The sequence below is a fragment of the Scatophagus argus genome, chromosome 3 (assembly GCF_020382885.2).
Source record: "Scatophagus argus isolate fScaArg1 chromosome 3, fScaArg1.pri, whole genome shotgun sequence".
Lineage (NCBI taxonomy): Eukaryota > Metazoa > Chordata > Actinopteri > Scatophagidae > Scatophagus > Scatophagus argus.
The window spans coordinates 20,171,029-20,189,361 of NC_058495.1; the positions used below are offsets into that span (position 1 = coordinate 20,171,029).

The 18,333-nt window shown below is 44.0% G+C and overlaps 1 protein-coding gene across 10 annotated transcripts in view; it reads left to right on the forward strand.

Moving 5' to 3' along the window:
- magi1b (membrane associated guanylate kinase, WW and PDZ domain containing 1b) overlaps positions 1-14,732 on the forward strand; it is a 123,272-nt gene extending 108,540 nt beyond the window's left edge. For 6 of the 10 annotated variants that reach the window (XM_046384560.1, XM_046384561.1, XM_046384558.1 and 3 more), the window contains 7 exons: positions 679-1,056; positions 2,960-3,163; positions 6,328-6,421; positions 6,606-6,693; positions 7,547-7,690; positions 9,853-9,991; positions 12,673-14,732. In XM_046384560.1, coding sequence (XP_046240516.1) covers positions 679-1,056; positions 2,960-3,163; positions 6,328-6,421; positions 6,606-6,693; positions 7,547-7,690; positions 9,853-9,991; positions 12,673-13,922 — 2,297 coding nt within the window. In that variant the 3' untranslated portion in view covers positions 13,923-14,732. Of the gene's footprint in view, positions 1-678; positions 1,057-2,959; positions 3,164-6,327; positions 6,422-6,605; positions 6,694-7,546; positions 7,691-9,852; positions 11,510-11,633; positions 11,714-12,672 lie in introns of those variants that run through there. The other 4 variants (XM_046384565.1, XM_046384567.1, XM_046384562.1 and 1 more) reach the window with 3 other exon arrangements.
- Positions 14,733-18,333: the final 3,601 nt, after the last annotated feature.

Here is an 18,333-nt window from a genome sequence, read left to right on the forward strand (position 1 = left end):
GAGGCTGGTCAACCTTCGGCCCGATGACGGCGGCCAGACATTAGTGGATTTCTGTTCCCCGTCTGCCTCAGAGCGTCGAGAATATGAGGCGCCTTCCATGAGCAGCTGTACAGGAAATGAAATATGGAATGAAATGTCCGGATACAACAGGCAGGCCGCGTCTTCGGTTCATCTTTTGTTCAGAACAGATCAGAGAAGAGATTGTTTGAGAGGCTCTTCTCCCCGAGCTGTCTTGCTGGCTTGTCTTTTATCAGCATGAACTTGCGGAGTTAGGAAAGAAGAATGTGTTTATTTACAAGACTTTTTTTTTTTTTTATTCAGATTGCACAGATGATGTCATATTTTCCAGAGTTGTCCTATCTTGATAGATTTGTTTTAATCTTATCTTGCCATATTATGCATGTTTTTTTAGTCAGCTTCTTTTATTCAGTTATTTAGTGAACTTTTTGTGTGACGCTGGGTAGCCTAATTTTCATGTGTTTGTCTTCATGCTCCTCACGATTTTCTTGTGTCGACTCCTGGGTCTTTTTTCCTCTCACCTCCCTGTCTAAACTCTGTGTTACTCTTTATTCCCTCCATAAATCTTTGTGTCCTGCTGCTCTCCACACGATTTCCTTTCCCAGCCTTCACTGTATATCTGCATCTCTTTCACACCGTATCCTTTTCTGTCATCTCTAGTTAAAGCAGAGGGAGACGTGCCTCCATCGCCGGCATCCTCCCACCACAGCAGCACACAGGCACCCAGCCTGACAGAGGAGATAGGGAAGCGCACCCCGCAGGGCAGCCAGAACTCCCTCAATACCGTCAGTTCCGGCAGCGGCTCCACCTCTGGCATCGGCAGCGGCGGAGGGGGAGGGGGCGGAGGGACCGGGGGCAGCGGCAATGCTGTGGTCGCTGCGGCAGCTGTCACCACTTCCTCTCAACCCCCCAACAACACCTCCACCGTATCATCTGCCTTGCAGCCGTATGACGTAGAGATCCGCCGCGGTGAAAACGAAGGCTTTGGGTTCGTCATCGTCTCTTCCGTGTCGCGGCCCGAAGCTGGCACCACCTTCGGTAAGAGATGTTACATGTTTGGAAAGTTGCAAAATATCTTTAGGCAGGCACCCTGTTTTTGATTTCACATGCAAATGTTGCAGAAATTAGTTCCACTCACCAAAACATGAAGCACACACACTATAACTTTTCCTCATCCCTGGGGCCTTTTTTTTCTTCTTATCGTCTTTATGGGCTATCTTTGTATCATCCATAAAACCGCCAAACACTAAATAGCCTGACAGCCAGCACATATTCTGGCTATTTACAATCCCGTCAGATCAATACCAGCACTCTTCAAAGAAGTGGTTCTTCTTTCTCATTTTTGTCTAAGCTTGTCAAACCAAGACACTGAAACCCTTTCTTCGCTTGCAGCTGCTGCTACACTCTCACAAGGCTTTCATAATTGATCACAAGTAAAGTGGATCTTACATAAGGCATTTGTATTATTCAGCTGGACTTAAATGGCTTCTGCCGCGCAGGTTGGCACTAAAAGCCTAATGGCAGCTTAATGAGAATGAGTGCTGCGAGCAGGATAAAGAGGGGAAATGATCGGTGTGAATTATATTTATTTTACAAACTTAACATCAGAGAGATTCACTGACTCAAAAGCACCTTGTCAACATTTTTTAGGTTATTTTGCGCAAGTTAGCGGAGTAAACAATGACATTATATATTATATTTCTCATATTTCATCATATTTCTCTATTTGATCTCACTCACAGGTGCATATAAAGCTTTTCAAATGTTGACTCTGCTTTGCTTTTTACAAACCAGTTGTTACTTTTCTATGCAGCACACTCTTTGCCCTTCTGCCATGGCATCCTGCCTACACTTCTATGGCATTCCACTCTTCTCTATGCTCTTATCTCTACGTGTGTGGGTGGACTGAAAAGGCCTTGAAATGCTCACCTTTCCAGGTTTGCTTCCAAAGTGGCAAAGCTCCTTTTCACAGGCCAGAGCAGGAAAGCATGGGCCAGCGGATAAGCTGCGTTTGATTTGACTTGACATGTAAAAATCTAATGGAAACCCATCTGCCACATGAAAGTTTCAAACTCGGTTGTTGCTTTGCAATACGTCATTGCTTTATAGTAGTGATGCTCTCATAAACCAGTCCACCCATGCTGTTGGTATTTGGAGAAGCACTTTATTTTGTTCAGAAGTGTCACGGCACCTCGACCTTTCTTATCGTCTGTCTCTCTGTCATCTACTTTCCGCTCAATATTTTACATCTAAATTCAGTTCAGAAGACAGGAAGAGGTCGGGGTTAGACAAGTTTGTAGTGGAATAAAAGCGTAGAAGTAAAAAAAAAAAAAATTAATAATAATGAAAAGGAAGATGGAGAAAGAGAGGAGCGATTGCACGTTCCTTTTCTCTGCAGTGACTGATGTCAGACTGCAGATGGTGGGGGGGGGTGAGAGACCTCAGGGAAGTTGGTGAGATGTCAGCTCTGATGTATGTTTGTCGTCTCTAACTTTGTGCAGGTGCAGGTGTTTGGGATGCAGGCATCACAACACATTTTTTCCTTATTAGCTTTTTGCTGCAGAGAGATGCTCATGAAAACATAATAATGGTACCTGTTTGAGAAATCTGGTGCTAGAGCAGCTTTAAGGAAAAGAGGAGGATGAGGCAGAGAGGGCGGAGCAGGATGTTGGGTGTGGGGTTAGCGTAGTTCTACCAGCACATTTAAATTTGTCCTTCTTTGTCAGCTTTTGCTTTTTGTTCTGCGGTTTTCTGATCAGCTTCCCTCTGAATTAACCCTTAACCTTCTGATGCTCTTTCTACTCCTTTCCCCATTTTCCCTTCTTTTTCCTTCTCTCTCCAAATGCAACCCCCCACCAAACCCCAACCACACACACACACACACACACACACACACACACACACTGAATCACACATCCCGACATGTCAATGGTGACCATAGCTGGCAATGCATGTGTGGCCATGCCCCACAAAATAGGGCGCATCATTGAAGGGAGCCCAGCAGACCGCTGTGGGAAACTGAAAGTCGGCGACCGCATCCTGGCTGTGAACGGATGCTCCATCACCAACAAGTCCCACTCTGACATCGTCAACCTCATCAAGGAGGCCGGGAACACAGTCACACTACGCATCATTCCTGGGGACGGTGAGTAGAGAAAGACACTTAAGGACTCTTTTGTCTAATGCTCTCCATTCCCTTGATAAGCTATAGCCAAAATGGGAACACAGCAAACAAAAAGATGCCTTTAAGGATCCTCATAATGGTGCGGTGTATTGCTACCAAACACATTTTGGCATACAGAATAATCAGCAACTGTTGTGAGTATTCTCATATAGCCTGAGTATGCTTGAGGTGCAGAACGAGTCGTCAGTTTCCTGAGTGGTTATTTTGTAGTCCTGTAGTACTTTATGAAGCAGCTCCTTCACTTGCTTTCAAAGTGACTGGAACACCTGCATCGTAGACACAATCATTTCAGTGCGGATATATGGGAACACTCGGAGCCTTTGCATTTCTGCTGTCGGCATGCCTGCACTTTTAAATGATGTGTGTGTGTGTGTGTGTGTTGTGCCTGAGAGAGACAGAGAGAGATGTAGACCTTTCCTTGTGAATGTTGCTGTGTCTTTTGTCAGAATGGTTTTAAGGAAAACTTTGTGCACATTGTATGTTTTTACTGCGCGGCTGAGAGCTCTCGCTACTTTGTGCTGACAGATCATCCTGGCATGCTTCACAAATACTGTTTAATTAAGTGTGTGTGTGTGTGCGCGCGCGAGGAAGGCGATACTCCCTGTCAACCTGTGCGCTGGTAGAAATTGGAGCTGTTTGTCCACCGCTGGTTGCTTTCCAGCTCACTTCTTATGGATGAAGAGTTTGTTTTTGTTTTTTGTTTTTTTCCTCGTGGAGTGCTTGATGAGAACAGTGAGCCAGAATTGCTCTGCCAAGAAGACGCAGGGAGCAAAAGGGAAGGCGTCGCACAGAAACAACTGGATAAGCTCTGTCAGAAAGTTCTGGTTTGTGTTTATGTGCGTGTGTCAAACAAACAGACGCCGTCTGACACGGAGAGAGTGACAGGGGAAGATTGTGGCTTGTGTTTCTAAGTTGTGTGTCTGAGTGACTGTTTCTCTGTTTACACAAGACTGAGCAGGCCTATTTTTGTGTGGATCAGTCCCGTCTAAACTTTCTGTTTTGACATGAACAAATCCCAACACTAGCGGCTCTTCCAAGGTGACGTCAGGTTCAGTCCCGTTCCTCACCTCTCCCCTGGGTGGTAACACTGGTGGAGTTTTCCAGTGACTGACGCTCAATATTTCTGCAGTGACAGGGAGAACGGACGTGGTACTCTTCCTGCTGGTGCTCAGTAATACATGCACAAACTGCTAATGCCCTCATCAAAGCTTGTGTCTCTGTAGCATTGACTTGAGGTACAGACCAAGCACTTTGTTATACAGCCCTAACTCTTCTCTCTTCTCCATTTCTTTGCCTTTTCACTCCACTTTGTCTCTCTTGAATTTCTCATTTTGATTGTACCTGCTCTTGCTTCTGTCGAGGCCCATTAAGGATGGGAGGGCATATTGCCAGGGTCCAAGAAATTACAGAACCAGCTCTGTGTAGTTTTCTTCGCGGCGTGAATGTTTTAATTGCGAGAGGAGACAAGGGGCAGTAGGTCCCATGCGGACCTGTAAGACACAAAGAAACTGAACTTATCTGAGTAAACACAGAACGCATTCGGAGGTGGGATGAACGTAGAGAGGCAGCAGAATGGAGTGTGTTCTGCAGAGGAGGACATGGACGGGCGAAAAGGGTTTACGGAGACATATTTGAGGCTGGTTGTAAGTGAGAAATGAGCGGCAGAAAATATGTGAGGATGTTGCACAGTTTTCAGTTGATGCTGGAAATTCTTATGGGAAAAGTTTACAGAACGGACCTCACGCTGAAGGTTCTCCTCAACGCAGTTCTCGCCCCACCTGCACTGCAGCATGATTGGCTGAACCTCACGAGCAACATGCAATCAAAGAGTTAAGCCATCGGACTCCAAGGGGAGTGGTGGAGGTGGAGGAGAGGGATAGATAAGACGGAAAGTGAGAGGAATAGTGAGTAGGGGACTTAGAAGAGAGCAGTGGAGGGTTTGAATCAAATCAGAGATACCTGAAATGGCCAAGAAAGATTAGGTAGGTTGTTAAGGAAAAGAAAGGTCTTTTTTATGCAGCAAGAGGAGTGTAATAATGGTGCCGTTTTGTCATTACAGCATGACAGCGTGATTCATTGATAACTCAGAATGATTTAGTATCTGTTAACACAAGAAAGAATAACCAGGAGCTGCAAGTGGGCATCTGTTTCCTGTTTGGTAAGACAGGAGGAGCTTCAGTCCATGTTTTGGAAGAGCAACACAATTTGACAAGAGTCTTGACAAAATGATTGAAAGCACAAATGTAAATCTTCTGGTGTCCCAGATCTTGACTAAGCGGTGGAGGAAGCCTGGAGGCTGGTGGAGCTGGTGGAGCTGGTGCTGCTCCCCTTGGGTCAGTTAACAGTTGTAGCTGACAGCTGCTGAATCTGCGCCAGTGTTCAGTCCGAGATGTGTGAAATATGAATTTAATTCCATTACTCCGACTTTTATAGGACACCAGGGATGCTGCCTATTGGAGTATTCTTTTTAATTAGTTGAAGCTGTATGGAAAAGTAAATGTCAATAAAACTTACTTAACAAAAGGGTTTTTAGAATTGCACTGTGTGGAAAAATATCTTGCACTGGTTGACATGAAAAATAATTTTCCCATTATTAATCAATCCTTTCTTATTTTATGAATGGTAATCTGTTGTTCTGTGATTTTTCTACCACTTTGGACCAAAGTAAATATCTCAACAACTGTTGCTATTATTGTAACATATTCTTATAATAATAACTATTAATCTGGATGCTGATTTGAGTCCTGGTGACTTTGGTAGCCTACTGATTTTGATGTTGACATATCGCCAACTTTTCAGTGGCTTGTCACGAAATTTTGGCGCATATTCTTGATTTGCTTTGGATGAATTGCAGTAACTTAACTTGGTGATCCTTTGACTTTTCATCTAGCACAATCATCCAAAGTTTTGATTTGTACCGCGATTTTGGTTTATGATCAAAAACCAATGACATTCCCATTGGCCTCGGCCGTACTTTGTTTTCAATGCACTCATCACAGGATTTTAACATTGCCATGTTAGCATGTCGACATTAACATTTAGCTTAAAGCATAGCCATCTTCTTCTTTTTAGTCCTGTTTCTGTAACATTTCTGTTAACTTTTGGTGTCTGTCACTCCTCCTCAGAGTCATCAAATGCATCTTTGTTGACCAACGCGGAGAAGATCGCCACTATAACCACCACTCACACACCTCAGCAACAGGCTGCACCTGAGGCCAGGTAATGGCCACACTGGGAAATCGAGTGTATACAATAACTATAATATAAGGTAGCACAGTGTTGATTGGTTGTTTTCAGAGGAAGCTTAAAGTACCCTGATGAAATGTATCATTTATTGCCTAAAATGTGTTCAGTCTCTTACTGATTTGGTCTTTAATATTTGACTGTTTTTTCTCTGCTTTAGGAACAACACCAAACCAAAACAGGAATCATTTGAATTTAAATCCCCACAAGGCCCTCCTCCCCAACCCCCAACACAAGTCTCACCTCAGGTAAGGAATGACACTCCAATCATTCATTCACGTGTCACTTCTTTCTTGCATCCATCCATTTGATGTCTCCATCAGACATCCTAACAATCCACGCTCCACCCCATCAACTTCCTACACACAACCACATTTGTCTTTACACACATCCAACCAGCTGTGCTAGAGCCCAAACATCCATTCATCCTCTGTTCCTTCATGCATCGCACCATTCACCACCCACCTTTCCAAGGACAAACAAAGTGCATTTTTATTTATTTATTTTGCACTTTACATCTACCTGTTGGCATTATCAGAGCTTTTGCATTAAGGAAAGCCTGTTTGCTTTCAAAGTAACCCCTCACTCCACTGTGTTCAGAGCTGAATTAATCTGGCGCTGTGGAGATGGCTCTCACAGATAGCATTGATCCCTCAGCAGAGGAGATTAGGAGGGCGTGAAGACAGGAGCTGCTGTGGCTGTCTGCCTGTCCTTGCAGTGCCCTGTCCCTCTCTTTCCCTATCTCTCTCTCTCTCTCTCCCCCTTTGTTCTCCCTCTTTGTCCACCCAGAGCCCAGGGCATCAATAATGCAACATCCTTACACCTGAGTATATGCATGTACACACACACACATGCGCACCAAGTCTGGCCTATCTATTAAATAGGTGTGACTTTCCTGAAGGTGGCATTTGTCCCATGCACCTGAAATGGAGCCCAAATGGAGCAGCACACACACGCGCACACACACGCACGCACAGACACACGCACATGCACACTTCAAATCTGAATCATAAACTTTCATTCAAATGTGTCTTTCTCCCTCCCTCCCTTTCTTTGTGTGTGTGTGTGTGTGTGCGTGTGTGTGTGGCCTGTCTCCATCAGGATGCTGAGTTCTACTCAGTGGACCTGGAGAGAGACAACAAAGGCTTTGGCTTCAGCCTGCGGGGAGGCAGAGAATACAACATGGATCTGTACGTGCTGAGGCTAGCTGAGGACGGCGCAGCAGTCCGTAATGGAAAAATGAGGGTAGGAACACAATGCACCAACACTAACAGCATGCAAACATTCATACACCAAAATTGTTTCCAAATATTATGCCCCCATTTAGACTCATAGAAGAAGCCACAGAAAAGTTTTACTGGTAAAGGGCACACATTGATTTTATACATGAAGTTCAGTTTACTTTTAAAAGTAGTAGGAAGTAATACTCAGTCTGTGTAACGTCTTCTGTGCCTCTGGAGAAAGTTTTCTAAAGTTTGAGACAATAGAAGCTATGCTGTCAGGACTACAAATTTATAACAGAAAGACTCCTTTACAAACTAGGGCTGTGGAGTTTGAAAGTCCAATAAGAGAAGCTATTGAGTTGCATTATAGGATTTGCAGGATTCAGCGTTTGTGGAGCTTGACCCAGACCAGGGCATGAATTTTGAATGTATCTCTTGTAAGTTTCCCAACTTTGTGAACAGATAATACACTGGAGTGCCCCTTTAATATTGCATTCGATTAGCAGATATGTTTCATTTTTCTTCATGCTCATGTGTCCCTTGAAAATGTGGTACAACAGCAGGACTTGTGTTATTAAAAGAAATTGAATAATGAAATACATTGTAACAATATTAAGCTATAGAAGCATCCAGAGGTTCCCCTGGGGTCCAGTGTCCACTTGGACAGAAATTATCACTGTGAATGTTAGCAAAAATGTCAGAAGGGGAAGAAAGAGAGTTGTGTGAGAGACATTTGAATTTATCTCCAAAATGTCAACTTTTCCTGAGCTAAGAAAAATGGCCTCGGTTTGAGCTTTTTACCAGTGTCTTTTTCAAATGATTCAACAGATGCTTAAAGGGTTTATTTGACTTACGAATTTGGAGGGTTTTCTCAGCCCGGAAAAACACTTAATCCTTCGATTTAACAGTAAAGTTACCCAAATTGCCATTACGTGATGTTCATTGGACAGTGCTGCACATATCTGCATACAGCACAACACCACGTCGCCCAAACTACCGTTATGTGCTGATTCTGATATGATAGGTGTCTGCGTTCAGATGCAGACGGTCGGCTGTAGATTAACAAGAGGCCTTATGATGGTGCCTCAAAGACTTCACAGCCATCTGAATATTGATATCTAACAACTCTCTATAACTGCCTATGCATGTACCCCTAATTACTACAAACTGCACTGCACTGAATATAAATGCGGTCGCCTCCTGTCTTGGGCACGTTCACACAAACATTACAGAGTCATGGAGCCGACCTGCTGACAGATTATGTACGTTTTGATTAATTAACATTTCCCTACTAGCTTGTAAAATGACATTACATACATCCTACAAAAGCTGTCAAGAAGCTGTAATATTTAACCTTTCTTTTGATTAATTGCATAAACCAGAAGCCTGGGCTGCTAGATTGAATATACATTGCAGGGTTAATTGATTCTCCCCGATGTGTTTGCATGTGAGACATGTGCAAAGAGAGCCTGCTGGCACATTCTGAATGCATGTGAGCTACGAGGGAGCTTGTGAGTGGATGTGCATCAATTACCACATTTGTACATGCATACATGAATACATACGTTTGTGTTTGTGCACCTTATTAGCAGAGATATTATTAGAAGCAGCTCTGTGAGGCAGAGAGAGGTGTCAGTGAGAGATCCATATTCTGTCAGAGAGGAATTCCCTCGGTGCACACAGCCCTGACGGATAACTTGAAGCGTGGAGGCGAAGAATCGGAAAGCGTTTCTTCTGGCTCCTGTTTACCCCACCACCACCATCATCTCATTTTCCTCTCTCAGCTTCTCAGTTGCTGCTCCGGAATGTAATTTGCCCTTTCTGGAAACTGTTGATTTAGGTGAAAAATGTTGCAGTCGTGTGGTTTTCCGTTCATTTAATGTGTAACTTTTCCTCAATCTGTCCTTCCTTTCCTTCCCTTCTGCTGTCACCGTGTCCCTTTGAACCTTCGTGGCTCGTCTTTCCTCTTGTGTACTTTCTTCCCCACTGTCGCTTGTTTTCTGCACTCTGCCTTGCTCTGCTGTCTCCTCTCCTTTTTCCGACTTTTGCTGTCTCTCTTTTCCCCTGTGATTTCCCTCCTTCCCTTTCCATCTTCACCCTGTCACCCTGTCTCTACTCTCTGCCTCCCACCTTTTGTCTTCCTACCTCTCTTCCCTTCCTTCCTGCTCCTCTTCCTTTGCGTAGGTCGGAGATGAAATCCTGGAGATCAATGGCGAGAGCACCAAGGGCATGAAGCACGCGCGAGCAATCGAACTCATCAAGAGCGGAGGCCGGCGCGCCCATCTGGTGCTCAAGAGGGGTGACGGCTCTGTGCCTGAATATGGTGGGTCAATCTACGAAAACATTCCCTTCTCCCCGATCTTCACGCCCTGAACCAGGGGTTGCCCAGTGGACGGTGGTGGGTCGAAGGGGGAAGAACTATATTACCCTCCCAGGACCCCTCACCCATCCCTGGGATGAATCCACCAGGGAGGGGGAGGGGGTTGGTTGGTCTTGGGTGTCTTTCTGGTGAAGGTCACTGCTAGGCTTTGGGATTTTGGGGGGTAAGCAGGGGTGATGGTGCTCCTGTGGGTGCTTGTTGCCTCCTCCTGCTGTCACCTGCACTCAGTTTCCATGTCATTCCGCTGTCACTTTTCACCTTCTGGCCATTGAGCAAAAGCACTCTGCTGGGACTTCACAGAAAGGTGGTGGGTCTGATTTCAGTTCACTCCAGTGAAAACACAAACTGCAGTTTGAGTGACCACAGTAGTGAAAATCAGTATTTCTTGTGGGTAAGAAGTATTACTCAAGGCTCGATATCCTCGTTAAACACTATTTCAGTGAAAACTTGATCCTTTGCATCCCGTGATAAAATGGGACATCTCACAGCTTTGGTTAGGACGGGACACAAACATATTTATGATATTTATTGAAGGTGAATGTAAGCTACTGATCTCTTAAGGGTTTAAAGTATGAACTGTATTGAGAAAAAAAGGCAAGTCTGATGCTTTTTTTTTTCCTCTTCTGCCATTTCAAAGAGAAAAATGTCACTATACTGCGTTTGACATTACTCACTAATGGATTTTATTTGCACCCACTGTTGATGTCATTGAAAAGCTGTGACGATAGCAACTCCACCCATCCCCTTTCAAAAATGAAAAATAGTTGCTCCAATTATATAGCCATTTTGTACAGTGATGAAATAATAGAGACAAGTATTTTTGTTCCATGTACAGAGCCATGAATCGAAGCCACATATTAATGGATAAAAGTCTATTGCTGCATGAACTTGTCAAAAGTGTAAATTGGGGGTTTTTTTCCATTCTATTGTCTATTTTCCATAATATTTATGGAACATTTCTTTTTTTTTTAATCGTAGTGACCAGTTTTGATTGATAGTCACGAGTCATCATTTTCTTTTTTGTTGTTTCTTTTTTTTTTTTCATTTGAGTGGAGATGCATTTGCCTGTCTTGAAAAGTTCATCAATGTAATTTTATTTGCGAACCAATATGACATCATGTGAACTTGTATATTTTGGATCATTGTTTGTACTTTTTAGTTGGCACAACCTTTGACAGTCTTGCCAGTTTTTCTTTTGATTTCTGTCAGCAATGTAAAACTGCTTCATACGCTGTTTTTGTGGGTGTGCAAGTCTCACTGTCTTTATGTTTTGGGGTTTCTGCTGCTTCTGTGTTCACATGTTTAGGTGTGTGTGGGTTAGTGTCTGAGTGTGTGTATGGTTCGGGACTTTACTCTGTAACTGATGCTTTCCACTGAAGGGTTTGGGCAATTTCCTGGACTGTTTCTTTCTTCTGAATGACTCAATGATCAAATAAACACATTTTTTCATTGAAAAATCAACACAGTAATTCTCCTTTTCTTCCTTCAAGTTCCAAAGTGATCTAAACCTTGTGCTTTTCTCTTTTTTTCTGTTTTTTTTTTCTGGTATCTTCCCTTATTACGCTGGGCTCTTGTCTTCCTTCAGGGATGGTGGCTCCCCATCTCACTGCATGTTTGAGAAATGACAAGATGGGGGACACCTCTGTCCTCCAAAATCAGACCACGGTTTGTAACTGTCCTCCCCTGTCATCTGGCTCTCACTCCCACTTCCTTTCTCCCTCTCTCTGTGTGGTGTGGCCTCAGCTCGCCCATGCCCATGCTCTTACTTCATGCATACGAATCTATTCACACAAAATTCATTGTGCCGCCGCTGCCATAGCCGCTGTCATGGATACATAATGCAAACATGTGGGCCAGCTGCATTTGACCTTTGGGCAACAAGTCCAAAGGTAAAATGCTTGTTTGTTTCTTTGTTACTGTTAAATAGTTGAGCTGTTCACACTGCTAGAGGACAACCTCTGTGCTACTGCTAGTTATCTGTGGCCATTGGATTCCTGCAGTTTGTAGCCTTTCCTTAAAATTTAGACCTGAAGATGTGTGTACAAATAGAACTGGGTGGAAGAACTAAGGTTTAGTCATCAATTTAATTCTTCTTGTCTTCTTAAAATGCCACCTAAACTGTACACGCTGTTTCTGCAGCGCAGTAATAGTTTTTGGATCTCATATTGAAAATTTCATTTGCTTTGATCATTTACTAAGTGTCAAAGGCATCATTACAGTGCATGAAAGAGCATGGCTAATGAGTACAGTCAAGCAGCATCATCAACATGCAGCACGTTGGTCCAGTCAATCCGTCCGATCCGCCACGTCCCATTCTGCTTCAGACAGGTGACCCCAGGTAGACCTGGGATCAGGTTTGTGGTTGGTAACAAGTCTCATCAAGTAATGGCTGCCTTTGTTTCTCTGCCTTTTACTTTCATTTAAGCTGCACTAATGTTTTAACCATTGGCTGCTGCTGTGCCATCCAACAACTAGCCATCTTTGTTGGCATTAACATCAGAATTGCTTCCATTGAAAGTGTTCTCAGCTTCACATCCGACTGATTTAGCATGGTTAGGAGCTTGTAGAGTCTAGATGCATGTTTGATCCCCTTCCCTCGTCTGTATGTCATAATTGTGTTGCAGACGGCAGCCCCAACGACAGCAGCGCAGCCAACCCAGCCTCAGGGCTACAAAACGCTGCGGAAGTGAGCACCCAGCCTTCAGCCAATGCGCCATCGGAGTCAAGCTACCCACCAGAACCCCACCAATCATCCCGGAGCAAGAAGGAGCCGAGCCGCAACTCTGCCGGTACCGGCAAACAACACCATTCCAAACACCGTCACCGCTCTCCCAACAAGAAAACCACCACGGGAAAACACAAGGGGAAAGCTCCCCTGGGCAAGCTGCTCAAGAAGAAGAAGGACGACAAGGGAAGTGACGGCCACCGCCATCGTTCCAGCAATCCCAACCGTAGCCGCCACCGTTCGCCTGACAAGGGGCACGGCCGGTCACGCAGTGCAGAAAACACTCTGGATGGCCGCCACAGGGGACATCGCCAAGGTCGTTCCCCAGACAGACGCCACGGTCACCACTCCTCTCATCATCGCCACCGATCTCCTCACCGCTCACCTCACCGATCTCCACACCGATCTCCTCGCCGCCACAGATCCCCCCATCGCTCTGGGCACCACTCCCCTACCAGACATCGCGCCCGCTCCTCAGATCCCTACCGCCGGTACCCTTCCCCAGAGAGACAGCGTCGCAGCAACGACAAGCCCAACGGGGACGAGGCCGTATTGAAGGAGTCGCTCAAGACTCCTGAACCCAGCCTCCCTGTTGAGGACAGCATCCTCCGTGAGGCCCCAGCCCTGGACCGCCTGAACAGGGAGGCCACACTACCATCGCTGAGCAGGGAGGAGCGCCTGTATGGCGAGGACAGCCTGATGATGAGAGCCTCCTCCATGGATAGAGCCTACAGGGAGGACAGCTTGTTGAGGGACCTGGCATCCCGTGGCCAGAGAGATACCTACAGGGACGCCACCTTGCCCAGAGTGCGCACCCCTGACTCAGATTCAGCCTACAAGAGGTACAGCTCACTGCTGAGGGGGCGCTCACCTGAGAGGACGGAGAGGAATGGGCGCTATGCCAGTCGAGGTAGTTCCCCCGAGCTGCAGTACCGAAGCCGCAGCCTGGGACGTGACATCTCCCCTATCAGGAGCTCCAGAAGGGACGACTCAGAGGACGAAGAGGACGATGACAATTTTGTAGCGGCTAAGGTACGAGAATACTACAGCACGCTTAAGACCAACAACAGTCGACAACAACAGTCCAAGCCCACGCTCCCTGAGCCCAAGAAGACCTACAGAGACAACCCCAGAGACCTGAGCATCTGATTGGATGGCTGTTACTTAATCACAGCTACTACCCACAAACACCTCAAGTACTCACTCCCATAAACAGTTGGTTCTACAGAAATGCACCCACTTGAGAACACACACACACACACACACACACACACATATACTCAAACACACACATTATGTAACAAAGTTTAGTTACTAACAAGACAGTGATTCCAAAATGACTTTTGAAAGCTGTTTTTTTTTTCTTTTTTTAATTGTGTTTTTTTTCTTTCTTTTTGTTTTTGGTTAAGCATTCTACATTTACAGTAAGTCAGACTTTTCCAGAAAATATAAAACCATAAAAAACAATGATGTGCCTAACAGTTTCATTAACGAGCGACATTTTGTTTTTGATTTGATATGTGTCGGGCATTTTGTGCCGCACTGTCAGATGATGAAATGTATGTACTTTTCCACAAGGATCCCATGGAAGTACTGAGCACCTGGATCACATAACCGGTGCTCACAATGATGCTGTGCATGTCTTTACCGGTTTCAATGTCTCCTCTCGCTCTGTCTCTCAGCTCTGTCTCTCTCTCTCTCTCTCTCTCCCTTTCAGTCTCTGTCTCTCTCTCTTTCTCTCCCCTCCATCTCTCTCTCTCTCTCTCTCTCTCTCCCCAGTGCCACTGTTTTTTAGACATTCGACCAGACTATAGCACAAGCCTGCATTTGTTTGTATATTTTTGACAGTTTGCAGTATGTGTACATTCAGAGGTGATCATTTTAAATGAATGAATGACGGGAAAATTAAAAGTTAAACTATGATGATAACGTTAAAAATAAAATAATATATTCAACAAATGAACAAGTCCGTGGTTGTTTTGGCTTCGTCTCTGGTTGTCACAGCTGTTAGAATCATTGTGGCATTCGATTTAAGTCATTGAAACTTCATGTGTTTAACAATACAAACATGCAGTGTAAGTGTCACAGCGAGGCAGATACTGAGTGACAGGCAGAGAGAGTCCACAGAGTCATCATTTGGGCAAACAAAAGAGTGACGAGGCTGATCTTGTTATCTTAATCTCAGGCCTCCTGACAGTGTGTGTGTGTGTATGTGTGTGTATGGAAGTAAAGTCTTTGAAGAAAAGTAAAGCAAAGAGCTTCTGTCCTTTCGTAACATCAAAGCCCGGATAGAATAGACTGAAAAAATGTGTGTCCACGCCTCCTCTTACTGCTTACTTTTCTCTTGTGCCTTTTCAATGCCCCATCTCTCCTGCTGTCCTCAACAGCCCCCCCTCTTCTTCCTGTGTCCATTCTGTTTGCTGAAAAACTTTACATACAATGAAGAGCACACTGGGGGAGATTTTTCAGGACAGTGACAGCAGTAGGTGGGCGAGGATGCTGGGTAGGGCTGCTTTTCCCCCTCCCAGTAACAATACCAGGGGAGATGAGAGAAAGACAGCAGGGAACAGAGGGGTCACTCCTGGTGACCTGTGAATGCCAGCAGGTACTTACTACAGCAGAAAAATGACAAGTGTGGCGGTGTTTGGCACTGATAACACAGAAAGATAAGGCACACGGTATATTTGCAAGTCCAAAATACAAGAGAAAAGTAAAGTTTTTCCCCCTGATATTTACTGACATTCACTCTTAAAGTACCGCTATTATAAAATCCAAGGAGGCATGTGCATCTAATAACTAATATATACAGTCCTCACATCCTTCGGACATTGGATGCATGTATGTGTGCTCAAACAAGCAGAGAACAGAGAAAGATTTTCTGAACTCACATCACATGAAGTTCCTTTCCATTTCTGCAGCACATGCCAAGGTACCTTAATACCGTATGTTCAAAAGTTTGCATTCAAGATTACCCTGTGGACACAATCTGCAGCTCATGAGAGGAAATGGGACGCATAGATGAAGCATCACGATCAAACGGTAACATATCAGAGCGTTTTTTTGGCCCAGTTTCCCTGCGATTCAACAGGGCCTCAATGCATTTCACTCTTTTTAAAGCAATGGTCTGAAAGTGTTTACATGTCTGCATTCTTTTGGATTTGACTGCCTGCACTCGCACAAGAGACATGCGTTGTGAACATTTTTTTAACATCATTAATTGCAAAAAAGTAATTTGCACTGTTGGGGTTTTACTGTAAATCATCACAATCAATTATATATGATTTTGATTTTTCATAATGTTTTACTACAGTTAGGTTTATTACTCACGTAAGAGTGGGGTCTTACTCATGACGTGCTGCATTCCACAACAAAATGTAGCGGAGATGTTTGTATCCTGCAGACCAGTTCTCCATTCTGTCTCACAGTGCGGGGGGAAGCAGTTGCTAAATAATGGATGTAATCCACTTTCCAGCACCGAAACACTCTCCTCCCCTCTCTTTAAATCTCTCTCTCACTCTTTATCAGGACATACCCCACTGCTTCTCATCATCAAATGCGGGAACGGAGCTCCATGTTTTATTACTCGTGACACCACAGAAATGATTAACAACCCGTGTCTGGTGACAATTTATCATGTCAGTGGCAGGCAGGAGGAAGAGATGGCAATGAAATGTCCAATAACGACATGACTACAGCCCAGCTCTGCTCCAGGTGCTCTCACTCTGACCTTGGAGACCCTCTGCTCCCCCGTTGCCATGGAAACACCAATGCAGCGGGCTCTTTCCTCAAGCTGACTGGAGCGGCGTTGCAGACGCGTAAACAAGGCTGAGGGAGAAAAGTAAATGAATAGAGAACAAGAGTGCCGGGTTATTTTTGGCTGTGTGCTCAGGATTTTAAGACGCTTTCACTCAAGAGAAGGAAAAAGTTTTTAAATTCTGAAGTCAACTGTTCTCACAAGAAGCTCAGCGTCTTATATACATTAATAAGCCTATTGTGGTTCCCACTGCTGTCATGTTATGGACATCCACGCTGCTGGCATGTTGTAGCTGTGATACTGAATCTGTCTCATGCTCAGCTGTGCGTGGAAATCGACCTTCTCAGAGAGAGAGTTATGGCGGAGGAGTGTGTTGTGCTGCTCAAAGGGCACTTCATGAAGTGTGTGTTTTTCTTATGGTTACAATAACAGCACTTAGTGGGACATTTTAACTGTACATGTAACACTTGAGGCTATTGTGGAGGAGGGTTTTATTAAGAAGGCTAGAAAAATGGCTTAGAGTTTGTCATTATGAATTAAATTGTCCTTTTTTTTCAAACTTCAGCTGGTGCCATTATGTTATGTTTTGAACCATTATTTTATGCCTTTGCTAAAGCTTTTAACCCCTCCAACAAAACAAAAATTAAATTTGCATCCTACTGAATAATAATACTTATTTATATGTGCATTTATTTGTTTTTGTTTGTGTTTCAACACTCAAAGGAGTGTGTGAGGGAATAAGTAAAGAAACTCCAAAAAAGAAAATTAAATAAAAAGGTTGAACTAATCAATATTTTTAGCCACAGCAGCTTGGCTCTGTGGGTGGAAATGTCAGTCCCTCGGTCAGGTGGTCCATCTCTTCTGTTCAGCTGTAATATGTCAACTAACAGACATTCAGCCAGCTGGCATTGGTGATCTTTTGACCTTTATTCCATACCACCCCCACAACGGGGGGAAATTTTTCAGTTTTTGTGAAAATATCTTGACAGCAATTGGAAGATTTTTGTAAAATCTTGCATAGGCTGAATATTACAGAACATGTGCCTAATAGATAATGGATTTACTTTTAAGTATTTTATGATTCTCTGACTTTTCTCTGTTACTGTATATTACTCTTCCATCTGGTAAATATTTTTGGTTCAAAGTGAAATATTCCATCACTTAGCCTCCTTGACAGACTGCCATTACATTTAATGTATGTGTTCATGCTGTACCTGCATGTGTACCTGCAAAACTCATTACATTCTCATCAGCCATGAGCTGTGGACTACTTTGTGTTCAGTGCTAACTGGGAATAGTATAGTAAAGATGTGACTGTGGTCTTATCATATACCTGCTGAACATCTTGATGTTAATACCACTGCTAACATCACTGTGAATATGTTAGCATGTGCTCATGTAGCCTGTAGCCTTACAGAATCACTAGCATGGCTGTAGCCTCTTAAATATATTCATACTTATAAATTATTTTCATTTATTATAAAAGAGGACGACTTGTAATGGTGTCACTCATGATGCCAAAACTAAAGAATTAATAAACGTGCAGTTGTGTTGTACTACAGAGTAGTTTTGGCACATTCTGCCTTCTTGTTTTTAGCTTGGAACAAACACATTTATTTCTTTGAGTCACCAGTTTCTTCAGTTTCATTTTCAGTTACAGCAAGCAGCTGTTTTAAGATAAGTTAAGATAAAATAAGATAGGCCTTTATTAGTCCCACAGAGGGGATCTGATCAACTGCACAATACCCAGCAGGCACCAAACAACAGACAAAGTTAGCAGTTGGTGAACAAAGTGGATCATTTAGC